Here is a 21,656-nt window from a genome sequence, read left to right on the forward strand (position 1 = left end):
CCCAATACATGCAAGGGTAAGTAAAAACCTTGGCAAACTGATAAGTAAGTTGGGAACAGTGGAAGAGCAGTCAGTGAAATCAGAACTATTCCCGCACGAGATCAGCACATTTGGAAACATATAGATATGATCTTGTCACACCTGCGTATTTCAGTGGCTTTTCTGAATAATCAGATATGACAGTTTTCTACAGCAAGCACTTGTGTGTCATTACACGACCAGGGTGTGCTCAGTTTAAGGCAATATCTCCATGGGCCCCTACCTGCAATGCTGCTAATGTTTGGTTATCTTGAGTCACTGAACTTTCCTATTGTCTCACAAAGCAGCCAAAAAGCAAAGTAGTAGCTACGAGATGCAATCAAAAAGCCAAACAATAAGTGGAGGATGAAGTGCCCCTTTCAGTGAAATTCCTTCACAGATTGCAAGCCATGCACCACATCAGCAATGCCAGGGAAAAGTTTCCTAGGCAATGCTGTCAATGGGTTCATACAGCATGATGCTAAACACTCCAGCCTAACCCATAATCAGTACTGGAGAGTGAATCTCCAACAGTGCCAGATACTTCTGCTTGTGAAACATCAGAAAAGAAGTTCTATAAGTGTCAGATGAAAAGCCCAAGAATGTCAACAGGGAGCGCATGAGGATGCAGCCACAAAAACCTTGACTTTTTCTGACAGATCTTGACTATTAAGTGCAATAGATGAAAAGTTGCTTGTTGAAACTGATATATTTTCTCAGCTAATGCCATCTATTGTGAACTTAAAAAGCAAGGTGAGAACAAAAAATAATTTGCCTCGAACCTTCCAATTTGTAACAGAATCTACCTATCTACCTATTTTTTCAGCGAGACTACATTGCTACAAGTTATCTTTTAACATTTTTTGTTGCAACAACATAATATCATAAAAACTATCTGAGAAAGTACACATTTTTATTATTTATGGCTTAAAAATTACACAAAGTGACTGATATGAAAAATACTGCAAAAAAAATCACGTAATTATGTTGTACATTCTAATGTCAAGATGACACATATACAACATTAACATAGCAAAATATGAAAGCTGAAATATTTACCTTGTCCCAAAAGAAAAGGTAAGCTTGACTAAATTCAAATTCATCTAAATTGTAATGTTTCATGAAAGGTACACGCATTACATTAAGAGCAGCAAATAGCCAACATCGACCAGATGTCTTCTGGTTTGTGACAGGTTTGCCCTCAATTTCCACCTGAAACAATGTACACAATGCATTAGATTTTATTCAGCATTTATGTGTTACAATAAGTTCACAATGTTTTGCTGCCATAACATGCATCTATGTGCCGAACAGTACAAATAATGGTGACATAAGCAGCAACAGAAAGAATAAACAAAGCGGCTATGAATTTTATATAACTAAAAACAGATCCAGGATTTAAGCCACTTTTTCATTTATCACAATGGTATTCTATTGGGTCCTGTTTACTGTTGTGTCATATGCTATTTCCATGTTTGCCAATCCAGTAACACTCATATCTACAATAAACGTCCTCTCTGTAAATAGTTCCAAATAGTTTGTATGATTGGTGTTCTGAGTAATTGAATTCTAAAACGCAAAGAAACTTCTTCCAGATGATACTACATAAGTTCTTGATATTAGACAAATTCTTAGTCACAAATAGGTTACAAAATGAAGACAGTAAGAATTTTATTAACAGCATGAATTTTATTAATCTGTTGCACATTAGAGTACCAAAACAAGAAAGACTTTGTTACAGACATGACAAAAGAAAATAATAAGCAAAGATTTTGATACACTGTATTAATATTTGTAATATTCCTATTTCACAGTGACCAAAACAGGACTAATTAAAGCCCATTCTTCCTCAAACTTGTAGGCACAAGTAGCACACGTCTGATTTATGGAGGAAAAAAAAGAAGAAGAAGTTATAACTGGTACTGAAAAATGTTCAGAAATAGCTTTCCTTTACTATCAAATTTCCTTCAATCCCTGGATACATCCTCCATTGCGTTATGATATTTAATTCTGAAGGCAAATATTTTCAGTTGCTCTTTCCCCTGAAATAGTGTGATTCTACACGCTTAACAGTGTTGATAAACTTAATCAGACTTTGTTTATCTTCAGATCCATCCTTTCTTTGAAAACCATGCCTCATTTTGCTGATTTTTCTGATGTGGTACTATTCCTGTAGCATGCTATTAACTCGCATGGCAGTGATACGAAGAATGGAGAGGAATGCCCCATTGGACATTCGAATAAGTTCCTTTTACTTCTCTTATTCAATTTAGTTGAGTCCTATGAGTATATTTTACAATGAAGTGGTTTTTATCATTTTTTTGAGGCTCTTGGTAGAACATTTCATGGAAATGTTTAAAACCATGCATTTTTAGTGTTTTACATTTGTACAGTTTATGGTCTTCATGTATATATTGTGGATAAACAGGCATCCTCTTTGCTTTGTACCTACAATAAGACAGAAAAAACCATACAAATGTATTTTTAACACAACTATAAGGACCTACCTAACCTCGATAAGCTTTGTATTCAATGAATGGATGAATAAGAAACCTTGAAGTCCTAAAGTAATTTGGATGCACATTAATTTTCTGCGTTTTAATGATTTTCTTTGACAAATATATTATTATCTACCAACACCACATTTTAAATTGCTTCAGTGAGATTCAGTAATAGTATTAAAATGCTTAATAACCTCTCTTTCAGCTTTCAGAATATTCTTCTTCAATGTTTCAGGTTGTGCAATAACTTTCCTGAATTTATTACCCATTGAAGTAATACTAGGGCCCATTTTGTCATAGAAAGATTCTACATATAATAATAAAATCACTTAATAATTGCAACTTATCACTAGCAGTACTAAAAAGAACTTTCTATGGAAACAGTACCCGTGGTCTAGGGGTAGCGTCTTTGATTCATAATCAAAACGTCTTTGGTCCCGGGTTCGATCCCCGCCACTGCCTAAATTTTGATAAATAATCAGCATTGGTGGCCGAAGACTTCCGGCATAAGAAGTCAGCCTCATTCTGCCAATGGCCTTGTCAAAGAGGGGGGGACAAGCGGATAGAGGTTCAGGGCACACTCTTGTCCTAGGGGTGGGAAATTGCCCCTAAAGGCGGAAGAATCAGCAATGATCAATGACATGAGGATGCAGAAGGCAATGGAAACCACTGCATTAAAGACACGTAATGTGTATCCACAGGACATGTGGCCTGTAATTGAAGAAGTGTCATGATGATCTCTCCATTGGCAAAAGATTCCGGAATAGTCCCCCATTCGGATCTCCGGGAGGGGCCTGCCAAGGGGGAGGTTACCATGAGAAAAAGATTGAATAATCAATGAAAGGATAACGTTCTACGAGTCGTGGTGTGGAATGTCAGAAGCTTGAACGTGGTAGGGAAACTAGAAAATCTGAAAAGGGAAATGCAACGGTTCAATCTAGATATAGTAGGGGTCAGTGAAGTGGAAGGAAGACAAGGATTTCTGGTCAGATGAGTATCGGGTAATATCAACAGCAGCAGAAAATGGTATAACAGGTGTAGGATTCGTTATGAATAGGAAGGTAGGGCAGAGGGTGTGTTACTGTGAACAGTTCAATGACCGGGTTGTTCTAATCAGAATCAACAGCAGACCAACACCGACATCGATAGTTCAGGTATACATGCCGATGTCGCAAGCTGAAGATGAACAGATAGAGAAAGGGTATGAGGATATTGAAAGGGTAATGCAGTATGTAAAGGGGGACGAAAATCTAATAGTCATGGGCGACTGGAATGCAGTTGTAGGGGAAGGAGTAGAAGAAAAGGTTACAGGAGAATATGGGCTTGGGACAAGGAATGAAAGAGGAGAAAGACTAATTGAGTTCTGTAACAAGTTTCAGCTAGTAATAGCGAATACCCTGTTCAAGAATCACAAGAGGAGGAGGTATACTTGGAAAAGGCCGGGAGATACGGGAAGATTTCAATTAGATTACATAATGGGCAGACAGAGATTCCGAAATCAGATATTGGATTGTAAGGCATACCCAGGAGCAGATATAGACTCAGCTCACAATATAGTAGTGATGAAGAGTAGGCTAAAGTTCAAGACATTAGTCAGGAAGAATCAATACACAAAGAAGTGGGATACTGGAGTACTAAGGAATGACGAGATACGTTTGAAGTTCTTTAACGCTATAGATACAGCAATAAGGAATAGCGCAGTAGGCAGTACAGTTGAAGAGGAATGGACATCTCTAAAAAGGGCCATCACAGAAGCTGGGAAGGAAAACATAGGTACAAAGAAGGTAGCTGCGAAGAAACCATGGGTAACAGAAGAAATACTTCAGTTGATTGATGAAAGGAGGAAGTACAAACATGTTCCGGGAAAATCAGGAATACAGAAATACAAGTCGCTGAGGAATGAAATAAATAAGAAGTGCAGGGAAGCTAAGACGAAATGGCTGCAGGAAAAATGTGAAGACATCGAAAAAGATATGATTGTCGGAAGGACAGACTCAGCATACAGGAAAGTCAAAACAACCTTTGGTGACATTAAAAGCAACAGTGGTAACATTAAGAGTGCAACGGGAATTCCACTGTTAAATGCAGAGGAGAGAGCAGATAGGTGGAAAGAATACACTGAAAGCCTCTATGAGGGTGAAGATTTGTCTGATGTGATAGAAGAAGAAACAGGAGTCGATTTAGAAGAGATAGGAGATCCCGTATGAGAATCGGAATTTAAAAGAGCTTTGGAGGACTTACGGTCAAATAAGGCAGAAGGGATAGATAACATTCCATCAGAATTTCTAAAATCATTGGGGGAAGTGGCAACAAAACGACTATTCACGTTGGTGTGTAGAATATATGAGTCTGGCAACATACCATCTGACTTTCGGAAAAGCATCATCCACACAATTCCGAAGACGGCAAGAGCTGACAAGTGCGAGAATTATCGCACAATCAGCTTAACAGCTCATGCATCGAAGCTGCTTACAAGAATAATATACAGAAGAATGGAAAAGAAAATTGAGAATGCGCTAGGTGACGATCAGTTTGGCTTTAGGAAAAGTAAAGGGACGAGAGAGGCAATTCTGACGTTATGGCTAATAATGGAAGCAAGGCTAAAGAAAAATCAAAACACTTTCATAGGATTTGTCGACCTGGAAAAAGCGTTCGACAATATAAAATGGTGCAAGCTGTTCGAGATTCTGAAAAAACTAGGGGTAAGCTATAGGGAGAGATGGGTCATATACAATATGTACAACAACCAAGAGGGAATAATAAGAGTGGACGGTCAAGAACGAACTGCTCGTATTAAGAAGGGTGTAAGACAAGGCTGTAGCCTTTCGCCCCTACTCTTCAATCTGTACATCGAGGAAGCAATGATGGTAATAAAAGAAAGGTTCAGGAGTGGAATAAAAATACAAGGTGAAAGGATATCAATGACACGACTCGCTGATGACATTGCTATCCTGAGTGAAAGTGAAGAAGAATTAAATGATCTGCTGAACGGTATGAACAGTCTAATGAGTACACAGTATGGTTTGAGAGTAAATCGGAGAAAGACGAAGGTAATGAGAAGTAGTAGAAATGAGAACAGCGAAAAACTTACCATCACAATTGATGGTCACGAAGTCAATGAAGTTAAGGAATTCTGCTACCTAGGCAGTAAAATAACCAATGACGGACGGAGCAAGGAGGACATCAAAAGCAGACTCGCTATAGCAAAAAAGGCATTTCTGGCCAAGAGAAGTCTACTAATATCAAATACCGGCCTTAATTTGAGGAAGAAATTTCTGAGGATGTACGTCTGGAGTACAGCATTGTATGGTAGCGAAACATGGACTGTGGGAAAACCAGAACAGAAGAGAATCGAAGCATTTGAGATGTGGTGCTATAGACGAATGTTGAAAATTAGGTGGACTGATAAGGTAAGGAATGAGGAGGTTCTACGCAGAATCGGAGAGGAAAGGAATATGTGGAAAACACTGATAAGGAGAAGGGACAGGATGATAGGACATCTGCTAAGACGTGAGGGAATGACTTCCATGGTACTAGAGGGAGCTGTAGAGGGCAAAAACTGTAGAGGAAGACAGAGATTGGAACACGTCAAGCAAATAATTGAGGACATAGGTTGCAAGTGCTACTCTGAGATGAAGAGGTTAGCACAGGAAAGGAATTCGTGGTGGGCCACATCAAACCAGTCAGTAGACTGATGAAAAAAAATATTGGAAACAGCTGATCTCAAACTATGAAGCAATGTGGCCGTGAATGGGAGGCTGCCATCGGTTGGTGCTGCCTTGGAGTCATTCCGCACTTTATCCGAGAGAGAAAGTGCTGTACTTCTCCAAACAATGATTTTCTCATCTGTTTCTGCTAGACACTAACCAATTAGTATATCATGTTCTTTGGGGGAAAAAAAATAAAAATAAAAAAAACACTGAAACAAGCAATAACCTTATTTTTGATAATTTTAGAGAAAGACCAGTTTGATTCTAGGCTACTCATCTTAACTTCTGTAAGAGCATACTGTGCACAATCAAATAATTTTTGACAAGTCACAGCAAATACCTGTTAGCAAATTATTTGCCATTTAAATTTTGTGCAATCTGATTCACAAATTGCAAAATAGCATATTCTGAGGAAAGATCCTTTTGAAAGCTGACTAAATATATTTTGGATTAAGGGAGTTACTTTTCTTGGGTACATAATTTTTTCTTTGGTACATAATCTTTTCCAATGCGTTCAGGAAAGAGGTAGGCAGTGATACTGGTCTGAGTACAGCATATCTCAACAAGCCTGGAAATATACCCAGTACTTGTGCTGTATTGTATATGTGACTTAACACATTGCATATGTGTAAACAATATTTTAGTAATTTACTTATAGTATTATCAGGCCTGACTGAGATTTTGCTTTGAGATATTCTTATTTCTTTTGCAAAGCACAGAGTAATCATGATTTTGCTGTGTGTGTGTGTGTGTGTGTGTGTGTGTGTGTGTGTGTGTGTGTGTGTGGAGTTAATTTTCGCACATATTCTATTACTTTATGTCTTCTAGAAATTTCCTGTTTTCTGTTCATTTATCATGAACCATGGCTAGTTTGCATAATGGACAGAAAGGTCATTCAGAACTTTCTAAACATGTGCCAGTTCCATTCCATTCAAACACGAAGCGTGACAAGAATGAGTGCTTAAATGCCTCTGCGAGTGCTGTAGTTTGAGCTCGTCTTTGTGACCCAATGTGTAAAGGGGCTGTAGTACAGTCCAAGATTCCTCATTTAAAGCTGGTACTCGAATCTTTGTTAAGTAGGCTTTCTTAGGACAATTTACATCTATCTTGAACGGCATCTCTGTAACGCCTTCCCAAAGGTTGAACGAACTGGTGAATGGCTGCCCTTTTTTATGCCCTGCTCAAAAGATTCTGCTGTACTTCATTGAGCAATAACTGAGGACCGGGTGTTAAAAAATTATACCTTTATCTTTCACAAATTAAGTACACAACAAAACATCATTACATCTGTGCTTGTATACATAAAGAGAAGTGAAATGTCCAACAGGTGTCGACAACAAAGTGGTAACAATCATTCATCCCATCATCCTGGGTGCTTTTCACTGGACTCAGAGCTTCAATAATGTGTATGCCTTCCATGAGCTTTTATCAGTGCGTGACAAGTATGTGGCATGCTGCGTATAATTATACAGGGGTCACCCTGTGGTATCCATTCCCAATCTTCAATTACAGTCCACGTAGTTCTTAGAAAATCTGTGGTGGAGCAGAACGAACACGAATACGAATACGTCTGTCAAGCACGTCCCACATATGCACAATGGAGTTCAGATCATGACTCATTGCTGGACATTCCATTACGTCGATGTCCTTGCTTTGCATGGCACCCCTGTTGATGCCTGCCGTGTAGGATTAGGATCCAGTCTCACTACTGTATGCAGCAGCCATCACACGGTCCAACAGCGCCTGTCAGTATCTATTCAATGTACTGCCTGGTGGTAAGATAACTGTGGCAACAACGAGATCTGTATGGCTGTCAACATCGAAGCCTCCCCACAAAATCACAGAACCTTGGAAATCTGTCGATGTCCTGGGCAATATTTGGCAGGTATTGATCACCGTGGGTCTCCGCAATCAAACACGGCCATCACCTTGCATCACAGGGCAACTGGACTAGTCTGTGAATAATAAGTTTTGCCAGTTATGAAGTTGCCAGTTGACATGGAAACAGCAGGACTGAAAGCGAGCTGCAAGATGTTGTCATGTCAACGGAGTAGCAGCTCCACCGACCCTTCTGAGATCTTCGTGCAGTGCTCTGGTGGTATCTGTGTGATGCCACAATGCAGAGAAAACCAGATATCAGCCTTCATGAGGGGTTGTAATGCATCAGCGACCTCATTCAACTCAGCTTGTATATTAACCTCTCTTCCTGTAGTATGTTCTTTGGATGACATATGGAGAGGCATTGGCATCTGCAGTAACACAACTGAAAGATCATCCTTTTTGTATCAAACAGGTCACCCTAGCCACTTGTACTGCATTAAGATGTTGCATTGCATGTGATTCATTGAATACATCATCCACAAATGACAACTGCTATCTGTGTACCACACTAGAAAACACTGTGACACTGGTACTCACTTTCTTCTGAGGGGTCATCTGACACTATAATGCATAACACAGCTGATATTGTGAATAATTTTAATTGTTGCCTACAATGAAAGCAAAGATCTCATGTAAAAAGACCACAGGTACACCCTATATCAAAATAGATCTAACATACCAAATGTTGATACACATGTTCCCTTAATTCTTTTGAACAATGCATATGTTCAGTATCCCCTGTTAGTACTATTCAGCACAAGTCTCACACTCTTAAGCAATATTCTCAGACGAGTCACACCAGAGTTTTGTAACTAATCTCCTTTACAGAATGATACCATTTTCCTAGTATAATGCCAATGCATCACGGTCTGCCGACTGTTTTACCTGGAACTGAGCCTATGTGATCATTCCATTCCACATCTCTACCAGTTACTTTAGTTGACCAATTTCTACTGCACCTCACTGATATTGTGGCTGTAAGACACTACTTTTTGTTTTGTTTTGTGAAGTGTATACTGCTACATTCCTGAATGTTTAAAACAATGGCATCTTACCAATACCTGGCTGAACAATGGGAAACCCAGGATGAAATAACATTATTAAACACAGTGGTAGTAGGAATGAAAACGTCTTCAGTCACAATTTCTTCGTGTTTTATTAAATTACACAATGCACTTCAGACCCTCTGGGTCCACCATCAGGTGCAAATCACCTTAATGCATAATTTGTTTCTGGTCCAGAGTGAACTGAAAGATGGGTAATATCAAGTATGAAACACGACAGATTGCTACTCACCACATTAGAGAAGTCGCTGAGTGGCACATTGAAAGAAGACTTATTACATATAAGCTATTGGACAAAGCAATTCTTCAGATGTGGAAACACACACAAAACTTACACTGCAAGGCTAATGTCATCTCTGGATGCTAAGGTCTGACTGTGGTGGGCAGTACTGGGGTGGACAGTGGAAGTACAAAAGAGATGGGGGACATAGAAGAAAAGGGATAGCATAGAAGGGTTGGATGAAGATATGATAGTGTAGCATGTGGAAGTGTGCAGGGATGTGACAGAGATGCAATGTTCAAGAGGAGAGAAGGGGAATGGAATATGCAATTGTGCTGAGGAGATAGTAGGCATGTGTGCGGCTGGAATGGAAGCAGGGATAGGGACAGGCAGTTGGAGGAAACTGACTAAGCAAGGTTGAAGCCAGATGATGATGATTTGAGGTGAGGGGTTCTCCACATCATGGTCATCAGCACCTGATGAAAAGTCGGTATGCCAATCTCATCAGTGGAGATGAAGGCTGTCCCCACATGCGGAGCAGATTATAATGTATTAAAGTCTGCCTCCCTTCCTCACCAATTTAAGGATAAGGCCCGACAGTTCACAAAATTTCACCATTCTTGTAACACTGGAATCAGCATCTGCAAGATGGCCTGTAAAACTACAGGAGGTGGGACCTGTCAGCTCCCCTTGTTTTTCTACTAAGGCATTTCAAAATATACAATGACTGGAAGCCCTTTGTTCATAGGTTTTTCAGGTGTGGGAGCCAAGTTAATTTCATGTCAAATAATAAATCCAAAAATGCATAGTTTCTTGAAAACTGTAGAATATTTTTACCCACTGTGAGCACTGGTTGGTTCAAACTTTGACGAGCATGGTTAAAATTGACACATGTAGTCTTCTCGCATGAGAACTGGAAACCAGCTGTTCTGTCCCAGGTTTCCAGCTCCTAATGGGCAGCTGTAGCTACCTCGTCATCGCTGTAAGATCAGAAGAGGAGTAGAAGATCGAAAAGTCATCCACAAACAAAGAGCATTTGACAGGGTTCCTGACTGTGGAGGAAATGCCATTGATAGTGACAGCAAACAATGTGACACTGAGGACACTGCCTTGGGGGACCCCATTCTCTTGAACGTAGCAGTCAGAAAAGGCATCACCAACACAATATTGAAAATGCTGGTCCTCGAGAAAGGACTGGATAAGAAGTGGTAGGTGTCCATGTAGTCCCCATTCATGAAGCTGGCAAATGATGATGTACCTCCAATGCTTTTTTCATGTCAAAAAACACACAAACCAAATAGTTTTGGCCTAAGAAAGACTCCTGTATCGCTGTCTCCAGTACAATTAATTTGTCAAGGGTGGAACGGTAGTGACTGAAACCGCATGGGAGCAGCTCAGGTGACCTTGGGATTCAAGAAGCCAGACATGCGTTCGAGAATCTTATCCATACAACTGGTAAGGGCTACACCCAGTAACTGTTACGGGCACTGTGGTCCTTGTCTGGTTTGCAGAATGGAATTAATATTGCCTCCTTCCAAGTTGTGGGGTACTGTCCATCAAACCAGGTATCACTGAAAGAGAGAAGCTGTCTTTCGATTCAGGGCACAGATGACAAAGCATAACGGATCTCATCAGGTCATGGAGCAGTGTCTCTGGTTGCAGACACAGCTAATTCCACTTCCTACATGGAGGAAAGAGGCTGCAGTCTTTCTCATCATGTGAGAAGAAATGAAGCTTCCTAATCTCTGTAGTTCTATAGAACACGTGAAAAGCAGGTGCTTGTCTGGATAACGTATTGAAAGCAAAGAAGTGTTCAGCTAGAATCTGAGCCATGTATTGACAAGGCTGTAATGGGACGTGTACTGCCGTTGCCTGAAATCCGTCTTACTGAGTCCCAAACTTGCGCAGTGGAAGAAGACCAATTAATGGAACCCGTGAATTCCCTCCAGGAAGCCCTCTTCCGTTTCTTATCACTCACCTCACATGTGCTCTCGCAGATCTGAAGTTGTGAAGGTTTTCTGTAGTTGGACGGTGTTTGAAGTTCTGCAGTGCTGTTTGTCTGGCCCTGATTGCCAATCACAAGTTGTCATTCCACCAAGGTACAGGTCGTCATCTGAGTGGTTAGTAGACCATGGGATGGACTCTGTAGCAGCCCCTTGGTTCTCACAAGTGAAATGGGCCACTGTCTCCTGTTCACAATCCTTTTGTTCAAAAATAGCCTATCAACTGTACTGGAAACAATTTGCCCTTTGTATCAACCACTGCGTGGTCGCCTGTCAACCACTGTTCTAGTCAGCAGATGGATCCACACTGGAATGTGGTCACTAGAATGTAAAGCTGCAGCCACTTCCCACTGAAGTGAGCCTGCAATAGCTGGGGAACAAAAACAAAGGTCAATGGCTGAAAAAGATCCTGTAGCTATGGAAATGTGCGTCATCTGACCTGCGTCCAGAAGGCAGACATTCTCAGAATGGACGTGTTGCTCTATCATCTGGCCCCTGGAGCAACTGGTAGCCGAGCCCCACAGCACGTTGCGTGCATTGAAGTCCCCCACAAGGAGGAATGGGTGTGGGAGTGCCCAGAAGAGTTCTGTCAGTGTGTTTGCATCCAAAGGATCATTAGGTAGAAGATACAATGAACACAATGTGATATTAAAGAGTGCTAGAACATTTATGGCAATTGGTAAGAGACAGGAGAGGAGTTGCATCTGTCATCAATGAAAACAGCCACTCCACCTTTAGCCCCGTCTCCAATGATATCGTCCTTCCTGTATGGGAGGTAACCCCATAATGCAGGTGTGGTGACTAAGATGCATTTCTTGTAAGCAGATGCAGAACAGTTTCTCCTGGACCAGGAGCTGTAATTCTTCCAAATGTGAGCAATATTCTTAAAATTCCACTGCAACACAGAAGTCCCTGTGGAAGCCATTGTTTAGCGAAGGTTGTTCGTGTTTTTCTCCCTCAGAATTGGTGACTTACCGGGGAGGTCAGGGGGAACGTTAACGATTCCCAGCCATCTGGTTCCTCTGATTGGAAGTACATATCCTCAAAAGCATAGACCCCGTCAGACAGGGGGGGGGGGGGGGAGTTAGCCAATCTGATGGTTTAGCTACCACTTTCTTGGACTTGGAACTACTTTTCAAAGGACGTTTTTCTTTTAATTATGGGAAGATGTGATTGCTTAGGTTGCAGAGACAGCTTAGTTGACTTCTGATGGTGGGCAGTGGTATGTGGCTTAGTTGGTAAGCCCATTGCTGATGGCTTCTGAATGACTTCTGTTTCAAGTGAAGCATTTCCCCCACAGATACACCAACATGCTCATGTGCTCGTACTTGAACCTGTGGTCTGAGTTTGTATGGAGACATCACACTTGGCAATTGGGGTCTTAAGGGCAAATGTACAAAAGAAGTAGCAAAAACCGGAAGTTGCATAGCTTTGAAAGCTTTTTTAGCTTCACCAAAGGAAGTGCATCTCTTGCCTTTCAGCTTCTGAATTTTCCTTCCCTCGTTGTAAACCTCACACTTTCTGCCCCACACTGGGCAATCCCTGGAGCAGTATACACATTTTGGAGGAATGTGTACAGGAACAGCCTGATTCGTGAGCTGAGCCTCCACAATTGCCACATGTAGCCCTCCCATTACATCCCACAGTGGTATGGCCAAATCTTTAACATTTGAAGCATCACATTGGGTTAGGAAGAAATGGGCGAACCTTAAGAAGGATTTAGCCTGCAACAATATGTTCAGGTAATTCCGGAGTACTAAATGTTAGAATAAATGTTGCCGATTTTTCCAATTTGCTATTGACTCTCCTCAAAGTTCCGCACTTCTGCGACACCCATATTTTTCCATTCTTCACGTAACTCTGCGGGGTCCACCTCCATTATATTGGAGCAGGTAACCACACCCATACTAAAGTTAAGGATGTTATGCAACTCAGCGTCGACTGGCTAGTCACCTACGGCCTTACATTCCAGAAGTTTAGATATCTGGTTTGAATTAGCAGTGTAAACTAGAAGTGTTCCATTACGAAGTCGTTTGACAGTTTTTAGGGACCCAGCAACACCTTCCACTGCCTTGTGAGTATAAAAAGAGGAGACCTTCTCAAAGGTTCCCCCTGTTCGCTTGATTATAATTGAAGTGGCACACTAATGCCCTGTTAATATGATTCTGAGACTTCTTTTTGGGAAGACTGACCAACCGAGCTCTGATGAGTGGGTGTAGGTACTAGCTGACAGTACACCCGCCCCGTCAAGAGTAGTAGTTTGATGAAACCATTCCACAGGGAACCCACGAGATGCTAGGCAAACAACCATCAACCCAGGTAGAGCCTGAAGTTACTTTTACATTTGTTGATGACTCTCCATCCAAAATAACTTCTTGTCCCCTTCTTATCAAGTAATCTTCAATCCAGCCACAAACCCTACATGATCGTACTTTTGATAATAAGCGTAGGTGTGGTACTGATCAAATGTTTTCCGGATATCGGGAAATGCTCTATCTACCCGACTACCTTGAATCCTTGGCTTTTAGGGTCATGCAAAAATATTACAAATTGGGTTTCATATGACCAATGTTTTCAGAATTGATGCTCGCTGACCAGGAGATACTTCATCATATCATCTACACATACCTTGTCTATCAGTATTCTGCTAATTTGTGTCACGGAACTCAAATTTAAAGTTCTGAATATTGCTTTCAAATCCTTTCTTTCATCTGAAACTTTCAGAAAATCTATATAAACTTCTCCATATATTATCATTTACTTTACTGTCTGCCAGCAGACATAATAAGGATTCAATTTTTTCTAGAACTATTTGAGAATTTTCCAGTGAGCTTCCACATATTGTAATGACATAAATAAGTTTTCCCAGTACTAGCAATGTACAAGCATATGCTTCTAATTGTAAATATAAACAGAAACTAATGGTTTCAATAGATATGAACTTCATGTTAGTTTTAACTTACAATGACACCACCACCTTTCTTCACGTTTGCCTTATGGATATAGGCTGATAATTTATAATCATAATATGCATCCCTGTATTTATGTGGTGTTCAGCCAGCCACTTCCTTTTGACTTCTTAGTTCGTGTAAGCAGAGAAACAGTTGATTAACTTTGTTTTCCAGTCTTCTAATATTCAAACAAGTTTCTTTTGTGTGTGACAGTTCATTTAAAATAGCCTGTTTGAATGAAATACTTCACCTAAAAAGTTTCACTTGTTACATCCATAATCGTAGGAATCTAACTTAGGTGATAGTTAAAGAGTGCCGTACACTCTGATTTAGAATATAGACCACAGTAGAACTTCATGTTTCCATGTACATGAAGCAATGAAGAGACAAAATTAGTGGAAATTGCCAGAAAACGCCTGAGGGTTTCATTTCAACCTATTTACAAAGTTTTGAGTTCATGTTCATCTTTTGTACACTAGGGTAGGAGGGGTGACAACACAGTTTGAAACACTATTACAAATTTATATCACTCTCATTAATTTAACACACAGTCGGTTCTCACTTTGCGTTTACACAACACCGTGCAAGTCAAATTCATTAACTTCTAAAAATTCCAGAATTTACTGTTCTACACTGTAACTAACTGTGTTGTTTGATTTATACCCATCTTTCGCCCACTGTATATATTTTTGGTGGTACACATAGTATTTTTTTGAATTTCCAATAGTTTCTGAAATTGTTAATACCGAATTAACAACTGCGATTAGTAGTTGTTTACTGTACACATTATACAAGTTGCATTTTGTCTTGTTTAGCTATTTCCTCCTATCATAGTGCACATTTCTAAGATTTTATTGTCCTTTAGTCAATTGTTAATCTCAAGTGTGTTACACTTTTCACAATTAAACTGGAAATCTTAAGATTCCATATAAGTGAGGATTGTATCATGACTACAGCTGATGTCATGTAGGCATCTCTCATTATTCGCACAAAGTTCTGCAATTTGAGTCAAAAACATTCATTATTATGAGCTCTTGTTGGCTTTTTCTTTGTGTGTGTAAAACATATCCTTTGTTTTGTATACACGCAAACAAAATTTGCAATATTAATCACAAAGGAACTTCTGTATGGGCGATATTCCTGGTACAGAATGTAATGAGTGCCATTCCTACATTACTACTTAGATGAAGACTACCTTGACTACTTTTAAGGAGCTGGAAGCTGCTGCAAGTGAGAGGGTAAAGTGAGGTACTGCAGATAAGGGTAAATTCGCATTAGATCTAAATGAAACACTCTGTGAAATGAAGGTCTGTTCCACTAGATGACGTAGTGACATTACATACCCAGAGGTGTTTCATTGGGCTCAGGTCAGGATGTTGGATAGGCCAGCCCATTCCAGGAAGGCTATTGTTCAAAACTATTGCCTCACAGATGCTGCTTTATGACACGGTACACTGTTGTGCTATTATAAACTCTCATCACCTCCAAACTGTTTTACTGGACACAGTGTACAATGATGTACTATGTGTTCATATCCTTTTGCATCTATCGGTTTCCTAATCATGCAAAATACCTCCATACCACAACACCACATCCTCTGTACTTTAGTGTCGAACAATGGAAAATCCAGGATGGAATAATGAGGATATTATGAAAAGGATAGATCTCTACTCACCATGCAGAGCACATGTTGAGTCACAGACTACTAAACGTGAGCAATTGCAAGGGGGGGGGGGGGGGGTTGATCCTGATGGCACAGGTTGTGAACCAGTCACTGAAATAAAGAACATCGTGTTGGCACCGTGCTCCCCCCTTGTTGGCGGCGCAGTTCTCTTTTGGCCACAGTTTGTCGGTGCCATTTGTACGGACAACATACAATGTAGCACAGTGGTTGCAGCTTAGCTTGGAGATCACAACAGTGTTTTCACGACCAACAAATAGTGTGCCTGCACAAATGGCCACCAACAAACTGTGGGCAAAAGACAGTTGGACCACCCTGTTGCTGAGCATGTTGCCCACCACGGCATTCAACGACTGCTTCACAGCCTGTGCCATAGTATAACAGCAGCTTTTCTAAATTGCTGAATGTGTCCCTGCAACATATCCTATGTTCCTATAACCCCCTGGCCTCAAACTTCATTAGTCCCTGTCCTTCATCCACCTACCCCTTCCCTGCTCCCACTCCAACACTACACAGCCTTCCATTCCACCAACAAATCCACAGTCTCCTCCTTCCCCTCCTCTACCTCTTTCCTTCTCCACACCCCTCTCCTCCCCCTCCTCCGTCTAACCTTCTAACTGCACCTAGATGCTCTAGCCATGCCCCCACCACTTCCCTGCATGCTCCCACAAGTAGCACTTCACAATACTCCCCACCCCCTACCCCGCTATCCCTCCTCCTCCCCACTCCAGCCTCCTCCTTGCCCCCAACACTCAGACTGATTCATCATGTGCAGTTGCTTGCACTATGGCATCATTTGCCACAGAGGGTAGTAATGTGTGTGTGTGTTATACTAGAAAGAATGTATGTGTTGTCTACTTTTGGCCAACAGCTCACATTCTGCAGTATTTTTATTGTGCTCATTGGCGACTCAATGTCTCCTCTATATGGTGAGTAGCAATCTATCTATAACAGATAGCTTGCTACTACAATGATGCCAGGTAACACTATCCAGGCATCTGTGACACCAAATCCCTACTATTCAATTGTCAGAGGCTATAGCATGATTCACCACTCCAAATCGCTCATTTCCAGTCATCAACTCTCTAGTGGCATCACTTTTCACACCATTAGCAATGACTATAGAAATGTGTGGCTTATGAGGAGTTACTCGACTGTTGTACCCCATTCTTTTTCACCCCTATCCACAGTTACTGTGCTAGTTGGGCTGCTAGCAGCACAGTGCAAGTCACAAGCGATTCCCTCCATTGATTTCATGCAATTTATTACACACATCCTCCACATCCTGTCTATCAGTACATGAATTCTGCCTGGTATTGGTTTAGCTGTGGTTGTTCATAATTACACCACCAACCCTGCTGCAGCCGACACACACACACACACACACACACACACACACACACACACACACTTGGCTGGACAAAGGCTGTTAGGAAGTGCTGGGTAGGTGTATTGGGCAAGACTTGCACCTGTGTCTGCCACAGGGATATGATTACTGCAGCGTGGGGTTGCTTGGTTGGTTGATATGGGGAAGGTGACCAAACAGCAAGATCATCGGTCCCATCAGATTAAGGAAAGATGGGGAAGGAAGTCAGTGATGCCCTTTCAAAGGAACCATCCTAGCATTTGCATTAAGCGATTTAGGGAAATCGTGGAAGATCTAAATCAGGATGGCCAGACGCGAGTTTGAACCATCACCCTTTCGAAAGCAAAGTCCAGCATGCTAACCATTGTGCCATCTCGCTAGGTGCAGCACGGGATTCGGAGTGGGGGTGGAGGTTGGGTGGGTGACAGAAGACAAGGGGGAAGCATCTTGGGTAGGATGTCCCTCATTTCAAGACATGATTAGAAATAATCAAATCTCTGACAAAGGATATGACTCAGCTGTTCCAATTCAGTGTGATACTGTGTAAAGAGGGGTGGGGGGGAGGCAGGAGAGGGGGGAGAGAGCAGGGCTCTCTCTTTGTAGCTGATTCTTGGGATGGTGGAATGAGTGGAAGAGCGTGAGGATATGGCACAGGAAATCTGGTTGTCAACTACATTTAGGGCGCAGTGCCTATCTGTAAAGGCTTTCATGAAACCTTCAGTATACAAGGCAAGGGAGTTTTTGTAACTGTAGATGCCATGTCTATGGGCGGCCAAGTTCTATGGGAGGGATTTTTTGGTGTCTGTCTAAATGGAGGTACTATGGGTGGTTAGTGGGTTTAATGTGGACAGAGGTGTGGCTGGGGACATCAGAAAAATGTTGGCACGAGTAGGACCAGGTGAAGGGCATGGGAGAGGGAGAGGGAGAGGTCAAGAAGGAATGAGGCCAGGGTGTCTCAGCCCTGACTCTAGATCATGAATACATCATCAATGGATCTGAACCAGACTAGGTGTTGAGAGTTTTGGGAGGCTGGGAAGTTTTTCTTCGGATGGACCATAAACAGGTTGGTTGGTACAGGAGGGTGCCACGAAGTTCTGCATCAGGATATATTTGGCAAGGTGTACAAGAAATGGGGTGTTAGGCCTGGAGTCTAAAGATCTTTAGGAGAAGGGAGTGTTCCAATAGCAGCAAGATCAAGGGCTTGAGGGATGTTGGTGTATAGGGAGGTGGAACTAACTGGTATGAGTAGGGATCAGGGGGTAAAGGGGTGAAGCTGGTGGACAGTTGGTGAAGGAAGTGTTTAGCATTTTGATGTAGGAAGGTAGGTTCCAGGCAATTTGTTGGAGGTGTTAGTCAATAAGAGTGGAAATTCTTTCAGCGAGAGCGCAATAGACTGCTACAATAAGTTGCCAAGGATGGTTAGGTATGTGGATTTTGTTTTGTTTTGTTTTTAGGGCACAAAAACAAACAGGGTCTTATATGCCCATGTCAGAACTGTAGAACACTGAGAAAAAAAGGGGTTAAAAAAGACTACATGTGAAACCAATAGACAGAAGGAAAGACAGCTGAAAACAGGGACTTGGAGAAAGGTCCGTACCCATAATCCACATCACTTCAGGCACAGGGGTTGCCTTCATAGTCTCGGACATTATCGAATTTAGCATATGTTAAAATTTAGTAGTAAGCTGGAAACACATACTTTTTGTTTTCTGCAAAAAAATTCCTGCCCCGAGATACAGGTTTCCAAATATGACATTGCGAACACCATTTTAGTGATGTGAATTTTGGAAATTTTTTTAAAATGCTGTATCTCTGTAACAGTTCTAAATATTTTGTTAAAAGTTTTATTTATTTGAAAGGTAATTGCTTTATGATTACAATGGTATCCAGGAAGTTGGACATATCTGTCAAAGTTCTTTTACTGTTGCCTTTTGAATTTTATTTATAATTAGCAGAATTTTTTTTCTAAAAATGCCAATCCAAAAAAGTTAGACTAGTACCATGTAGTACTATAATCTCTGTGAAGGAGAGCTTCCACTTTTAAGTTGAACAGGTTTTATTTTTAAAAAAATCATTTTTTTAACTTCCAACTGTCTTCAATGAAGTTGTTTCGTACTAATTTCTTTGTTATAATGTTTATTTCTATTGTCTTTGTTGCAGTTATTTCTTATCATTTTCTTTGTTGCAGTCATTTCTTTTCATTTTCATTGTTGCAGATATTTCTTACACTTTGCTGTAGTTTCTTGTCAGTTTCTTCATCACGGTTGTTCATTGCAGGTTTCTGTATTGAAGTTGTTCACTGCTAACTTGTTTACTGAAGAGGTTTCTAAGAGATCTTAGACCATCCAGTGAATTCTGTGTTTTCGTGAGGAATTTGCCAGTTGACACAGTTACAGAGTGTTTTGTGGAAAGGACTGTTTGAAATTTCTTCTGTCTGGGGCCACAGGAGAGTGAAGTGTGCTGACTATTTGCATATCCATGAAAGAGTGATATATAAGACAAACAAAAAAAACAGACTTTGTCAGGTTGGGAACACGTGTTCTCATTTGAAGACTCTGTTTCAAAGTGAAGATTTTTCCAATGACGACTTTTTGTGTTCTAAATGTTTTCACAGAATAACAACAATGATAGTACCTGAACAAGGTGAAGCCTCCCATGGTGCAGATGATGCAGACTTTGCATCAGTAGAGGAAGAATTAAATACTCCGAATCAGTCAACTACAGAGGTAGGTGTTAGTCCTGTTAAGAAACCGTAGTCAGTGAAGTCGAGTCATAAGCTCCGTACATCAAGAAAGCGCAGAGAATTTACTAAAGCTATGGATGAATACACTACAGCAAAACAGACCACACTCTTCAAAGTAGAAATTCCATCTTCAGAAGAAAATGAACCAAAGCACTCTTGCCAGGAATTTTTCACAAATATTAATTCAGCTGTTGAATATTGTGCATCCTATAGTGAAATGGTTTGAGTTTTAACTATTATTCCTGAGGCATTTTCAATGAAAACAATTTTGAACCAAGGTCCATCAGTATCAAAGAACATGGGAGACAAATCAAGAAATGTGAGGTCTGTAAGAGGAGTCTTAGGAAGACCAGATTCCTATTATGGTCATCCTGTAGAAGCAGCTCAAGTTCAAATAGTGCAGTCATTTTATTTGAAAGATAAATGGGACTGTTCTCGCCTGAGTGCTAACAAAAAAGACACTATAACTGTAGCAGTCGGAGGTCAAAAAGTTGTGAAAGTGAAGAGGTACATGACTCTCAGTATTAAAGAAACTTTTGCAATTTACAAGAGCAACTTGACAACTTCACATATTGAAAGATCAAAATTTTATGCTCTACGACCTAAGTGGGTAGTTCCACACCCACCCAGAGATGACTGTTTATATGTGTACAGTGCGAATTTTGAACTCTGTGTGGTAACTTCGTAGAACTTACTGGAGCACATGACATATGACACCTCGGTTGGGCATGTGAAGTCATTTGTAGTCTGTGATGTAAAGCGAGAGACTTGTTTTTTCAAGAATGTGGTGATTGCCCTGGAAAGGGAGGACTGTCTTTACAGGCTCTTGGTCTGGAAGATGTAGCAGATAATTCTGCACAAATTACATATGTGACATGAGAGGAAAATAAACTAATCAAGAATACTGTTGCCTGTGACAGTTTCATTGATTAACTTGGTAAATGGCCAGTGAAAGCAGTAACACACCAGCATCTGAAGAAATTGCAACAACAACACATTGCAGAAGTTAAAGAGTGTGCAGAGGCTGAAGAACTATATTTAGTACTTCACTGTGAGTTTGCTGAGAACTGGTCATTAATTCTCCTACAAGAAGTACAAGGGTATCACTGGAGTAATGACCAGGTTTCAATTTTTACAGGAGTGGCATATTTTTAAAACAAGACCACAAGTGTTGCAGTTATAAGTGATGACACAGGACATGACTCAGCACATGCTTTGCTACCAATGTGCAAAATTCTTCAACGGCACACAGGGGCAGAGATCATCATTATTTCTGCTGGTGCTCCTAGTCATTTTAAAAATCGTTACCAGCTGTTTGAATTGAGTAAGTTGCTTGTGCCAACTGACTGGGTATACAGTGCTACTGGTCACAGGAAGGGGCCTTGTGACAGTGTAGGAGGCCTGCTGAAGCACCAGGCTACAAAACATAATCTTGCCAGACCAAATACAGCTTCAATTCAGAATGCTGAGGATTTTACGAGAGTCACGACATCTTACACATCCACAGCCCTCATTCTT

At 40.9% G+C, this 21,656-nt stretch overlaps 1 protein-coding gene across 2 annotated transcripts in view; it reads right to left on the reverse strand.

Moving 5' to 3' along the window:
- The window catches only part of LOC124711412 (bleomycin hydrolase), a 106,295-nt gene that overhangs the window by 77,851 nt on the left and 6,788 nt on the right, over positions 1-21,656 (reverse strand). For both annotated transcript variants that reach the window (XM_047241472.1, XM_047241470.1), the window contains exon 3: positions 1,078-1,230. In XM_047241472.1, the coding sequence (XP_047097428.1) occupies positions 1,078-1,230 (153 nt within the window). The remainder of the gene's footprint in view (positions 1-1,077; positions 1,231-21,656) is intronic.

The sequence above is a fragment of the Schistocerca piceifrons genome, chromosome 8, assembly GCF_021461385.2.
Source record: "Schistocerca piceifrons isolate TAMUIC-IGC-003096 chromosome 8, iqSchPice1.1, whole genome shotgun sequence".
NCBI classification, from domain to species: Eukaryota; Metazoa; Arthropoda; class Insecta; order Orthoptera; family Acrididae; genus Schistocerca; species Schistocerca piceifrons.